At 49.2% G+C, this 5,419-nt stretch overlaps 1 protein-coding gene across 1 annotated transcript; it reads right to left on the bottom strand.

Moving 5' to 3' along the window:
- Nucleotides 1-392: 392 nt before the first annotated feature.
- Nucleotides 393-5,193, bottom strand: LOC137308776 (transmembrane emp24 domain-containing protein 10-like; the record flags this gene model as incomplete). The annotated part of the gene is made up of 3 exons (XM_067977279.1): nt 393-641; nt 3,195-3,350; nt 5,073-5,193. Coding segments are annotated over 3 exons (399 nt in total), but the record flags the coding sequence as incomplete, so codon positions are not given.
- Between the last annotated feature and the right edge of the window lie 226 nt (nt 5,194-5,419).

Raw genomic sequence — 5,419 nt, 5'->3', positions numbered from 1 at the left:
AACACAGTGAAGGAAATGCAGCCCCCAGTGCACTCTCCCTCCCTGCAGCATTCCTCCAGGAATCCACTCGACACTGTGCAGCATCACACCGGCAAATGAGTTGGAGAGGAACTTCTACAAACGTTAGATTTTTCCCAAAGAAGTTCGGACGTTTGTCTCTCTCTCTCTCTCCTGGGGAGCAACGGGGCCGGGTGGAATTAATCCCAGTACCTTCCGAAAACAATCAATCAATCATCGAAAGCTCAGGGCAGCGAACACTATTGGTCCCACCTCCTGATCCAGGGCATGTCTGAGGATACTGATTGTTTCCAGGACTCCCTCAGACTGGTCTGAAACACCGACCGGGGGCCAATTACTGACTGCAATGCTACGAATTAAAACACAACCTACAGTTTAAACATTCAAAGCACCCCATTTAATATAAAGAGACATTATTGAAAATTACCCCCACCCACTGAACACTCTCCAGGCACAGACAGACACACGGGCCAGCGTTTTACACACACACACACATCGTCGTTACTCAATGAGCTTCTTGGCTTTGAAGAAGCGTCGCAGGTAGAAGACCTGCCAGGTGGCCAGGCCGACGAGGCAGCACATGGAGAAGATGCTGAAATACAGGACACGAGCACTGGTGGACTCTGCACGGAGGGGGAGAGAGAGAGAGAGAGGGGCCCATCAAACAGGTTGGAGGAGTGGATTCAATCTGCACTAAGATCACTTCACTGAAGGCAGCCCTCCCTCTTCCCTTCACCTTGCTGCCCCGAGCACCGTTTCCCTGCTCCTGGGTCACTGCTGCTCCGAGTCTGCCCTTTGGTCGATGCCTGGGGTCACTCCCTCCCCCGAATCCCCATCCTGGATCCACTCTCGCTAAACAGCTCAGGTGAGAGCAGGGACATGGCAGGCCTTTCATGGGAGCGTCACTCTGTCCACAACTGACACCCTGTCCCTTTCTAACAGGTCAATCCCACCACCTAGAATCTTACAGCACAGGAGGCCTCTCGGCCCATCGTGCCTGTGCTGGCTCTTTGAAAGAGCTGTCCCATTAGTCCCACTCCCCTGCCCTTTCCCCATAGCCCTGCAAATGTTTCCTTTCAGTGTTTATCCAATTCCCTTTTGAAAGTTATTATTAAATCTGCTTCAGGCAGCGCATTCCAGGTCATAACTCGCTGCGTAAAATAAAACCCTCATCGCCATCTGGTTCTTTTGCCAATTACCTTAAATCTGTGTCCTCTGGTTACCGACCCTTCTGCCACTGGAAATAGTTTCTCTTTATTTAATCTATTAAAAGTCTTCATAATTTTGAACACCTCTATTAAATCTCCCCGTAACCTTCTCTGCTCTAAAGAGAACAATCCCAGTTTCTCGACATCACTGAAGTCCCTCATCCCGGGTACCATTCTAGTAAATCTCCTCTGCACCCTCTCCAAGGCCTTGACATCCTTCCTAAAGTGTGGTGCCCAGAATTGGACACAATACTCCAGCTGAGGCCTAACCAGTGTTTTATAAAGGTTTAGTATAACTTCCTTGCTTTCGTACTCTATGCCTCTATTAATAAAGCCCAGGATCCTGTATGCTTTTTTTAAACAGCCTTCTCAATTTGTCACCTTCAAGGATTTGTGTCTGTGCACTCCCCAGGTCTCTCTGTTCCTGCATTCCCTTTAAAATTGTACCATTTAGTTTATATTGCCTCTCCTCATTCTTCCTGCCAAAATGTATCACTTCCCACTTCTGTGTTAAATTTCATCTGCCATGTGTCTGCCCATTCCACCAGTCTGTGTCCTCCTGAAGTCTGTTGCTATCCTCCACATTGTTAACTACATTTCTGAGTTTCGTATCATCTGTAAAGTTTGAAATACCCTGAATACCTAAGTGCAAGTCATTAATATATATCAAAAAGAGCAGTGGTCCTAATACTGACCCCTGGGGAACACCACTGTATATTTCCCTCCAGTCTGAAAAACAACCGTTCACCACTACTCTCTGTCCCTTAGCCAATTTTGTAACCATGCAGCCACTGTCCCTTTAATCCCAGGGGCTTCAAATGATCCCTTCTGTCTCTGGACCCCGTTTATACCGTCCTTCCCCAAAAACTTATTCCACAACTCTGCCCTCTGGTGTAGAAAGGTCCCAGCCCTCTGACTCCAACTCCCTGGTTTAGATGAGTGGAGGCCTCCAGCCCATGGAGCACCCCATCTACCGGCCCATGAAAGGACTCTGTGTTTTCCCTCCGCTACCCGACTGAGAGCCTCCCCTCCGGGTGTTCCATCCTGCCCACACTCGCCCCAGTTTGTACACACGTTCCCTTATCCTGCAGTCAAACTTGGAATGAAAATATGCAGATTCTTATCTGCCTCGACAAGGCCCCCTTGTCAGAAGGTCGTGGGTTCGAGCCCCACTCCAGAGACTCGAGCACCTAATCCAGGCCGACACTCCCAGTGCAGTACTGAGGGAGTGCGGCACTGTCTGAGGTGCCGTATTTCCGATGAGACGTTAAACTGAGTCCCTGCCTGCCCCTCTCAGGTGGACGTAAAAGATCTCACAGACACTAATGGGAGAAGAGCAGAATTCTCCCCTGGGTGTTCTGGCCAATATTTATCCCTCAACCAACGCCACTAAAACACAGATTATCTGGTCATTATCACAACGCTGTTTGTGGGATCTTGCTGTGCGCAAGTTGGCTGCCCGTTCCCTAAATTGCAACAGTGACTCCACTTCAAAATAGTACATTACTGGCTATTAAGTGCTCTGGGACGTCCCGAGGTCGTGGAAGGGGCGAAATAAATGTACGTTTTTTTAAAAACTAAGTCCCTTTGACACTGGGGATCAGTCCTGCAGTCCTTTTAACCCCTGACCCCTGGTACCCAAGCCCTAGACCACCCCTCTTTACTCAGAGGGCGAGTGGAGGGCAGTTGGGGCAAGGGATGCTTTGCCACAAAGTGCCTGAAGCAGAACCCACTGCATCTTTCACAGGACGACTGGATAACCGTATGAAGCTGAGGCTCGTGCTATGGGGGAGAGAAGGGGAGAGGGGCTTATGTCCCGGGAGGTGGAGGGAGCTAAAACCCACAAACTTCTGACTCGGAGGGGTGAGTGACGCTGACCGAGGAACGAGACAGGGTCCCCGAGACCGAGAGCAGTAAGTGGAGAAGGGGCGGGTGTTGCAGACTGAAGCCTGTGCTGGGTGCTCCTACCATTGGTGTCCCTCATCTCTTCCTCTCGCTGCTTCATGTAGGCAAAGTCATTGACGATCGACTCTGACAGATCCTCCAATCGTCGCAGCTCCACCTCAAGTGGCTTCTCCGCCTTGGCGATCTGGGCAGGGAGAGAGAGAGAGAGAGAGAGACGGTCTGGAAGATCAGACAAAGATGTAGTAAATCCATTGTTGACTTGAGAGACCCACACTACAGAAAGGATATTGAAGCACTGGAGGCGAGGGGAGGAGATGCAGAGAGGGACTAGGTTCTTAACACTCCCAATCTTGTTTCTTGATATCACGTGGAGTGAAACAAATTGGCTGAAGACTGGCTTCTGTGATGGTGGGGATATCAGGAGGAGGCCGAGACGGATTATCCACTTGGCACTTCTGGCTGAAGATGGTTGCAAACGCTTCAGCCTTGTCTTTTGCACTCACGCTGGACTCTGGCATCATTGAGGATGGGGATGTTTACAGAGCCTCCTCCTTCCGTTAGTTGTTTAATTGTCCACCACCATTCACAACTGGATGTGGCAGGACTGCAGAGCTTTGATCTGATCCGTTGGTTGTGGAATCGCTTAGCTCTGTCTATAGCATGTTGCTTCTGCTGTTTACCATGCATGTAGTCCTGTGTTGTAGCTTCACCAGGTTGGCACCTCATTTTTAGATACGTCTGGTGCTGCTTCTGGCATGCTCTTCTACACTCGTCCTTGAACCAGGGTTGATCCCCTGACTTGTTGGTAATGGTGGAGTGAGGAAAATGTCGGGCCATGAGGTTACAGATTGTGCTGGAATACAATTCTGCTGCTGCTGATGGCCCACAGCGCCTCATGGATGCCCAGTTTTGAGCTGCTAGATCTGTTCTGAATCTATCCCATTTAGCATGGTGGTAGTGCCACACAACACGTTGGATGGTGTCCTCAGTGCGAAGACGGGACTTCGTCTCCACGAGGCCTGTGCGGTGATCACTCCTACCAATACAGTCCTTTTATACTTGTTTTAACCGTCTGATTCACTTTTTTTATTCCTTATGCTATCTGCACTTGTGGAGAGAACTCTTATTTGGGCAACAGACCGACTAGACCATATCTAGAATATACTGTGTGCAGTTTTGGTCTCCTTATTTAAGGAAGGACATACTTGCTTTGGAGGCATTTCAGAGAAGGTTCCCTCGACTGATTCCTGGGATGAGGGGGTTATCTTATGAGGAAAGGTTGGACAAGTTGGGCCTGTACAGGCTGGAGTTTAGAAGAATGAGAGGTGATCTTGAGGAGACTAGAAGGGGTAGATGCTGAGAGGATGTTTCCCCTTGTGGGAGAGACTAGAACTCGGGGACCACAGTTTAAAAATAAATGGTCTCCCATTTAAGACGGAGATGAGGAGAAACTTTTTCTCTCAGAGGGTGGTGAGTCTGTGGAACTCCCTTCCCCAGAGAGCGGTGGAGGCAGGGTCAGTGAATATTTTTAAGGCTGAGTTAGATGGATTCCTGATTAACAGGGGAGTCAAAGGTTATAGTTGGTGGATGGGAAAGTAGGGTTGAGGTCACAATCGGATCAGCCTTGATCTTATCAAATGGCAGAGGGGCCGAATGGCCTACTCCTGCTCTTAATTCATATGTTCTATGCTGTTTTTCTCACTTCTTAAAAATATCACACTTGTTTTTCATCACTGCTGTATTATTTTTTAATCAGTTATTTTATTATTTCCTGTATTTTTTTTTGATGAACCTGAAGTATTTATATTACCTGTGACACTATTTGTGACCTGGACTTTGTTCTCATCCCTTTTTCTTATCAGTGAGCTATTTTCCCTTTTATTATTATTTCTGCCCGAGCCCCTCCCCGTACCCCAGGACCCCCCCCTCGGACTCACTCACCCGGGGGCAGGCGGCTCTCGAAGCAGATCTCGAACATGTCGTAGTCGTCAGTGGTGAAGGCGAATTTGCCCTTCGTTGCCTCCTCCTTCGAGTACAGGATGTGTCCGGAGGAGTCCGTCACCTGGGGGAGGGGAAACAGAGAGGTTACACCCTGGCTCCAGCCCGGAACTGTCCCCCACAGCTCCCTCCCCACACCACCCTCCCAATGGTGGAAAGGTACAAAAAGATCATTAAAAAGGATAATGGAACGTTGGCCTTTATCTCGAGGGCTGGAATACAAAGAGGTGGAAGTTATATTACAGCTGGACAGAGCTCTGGTCAGACCCCATCTGGAGACACTGCGTCCA

The sequence above is a fragment of the Heptranchias perlo genome, unplaced genomic scaffold (genome assembly GCF_035084215.1).
Source record: "Heptranchias perlo isolate sHepPer1 unplaced genomic scaffold, sHepPer1.hap1 HAP1_SCAFFOLD_1389, whole genome shotgun sequence".
Classification (NCBI taxonomy): Eukaryota; Metazoa; Chordata; class Chondrichthyes; order Hexanchiformes; family Hexanchidae; genus Heptranchias; species Heptranchias perlo.
The sequence above is the reverse complement of the archived record's forward strand: the minus strand, read 5'-3'. Positions and strand labels throughout refer to the sequence as shown.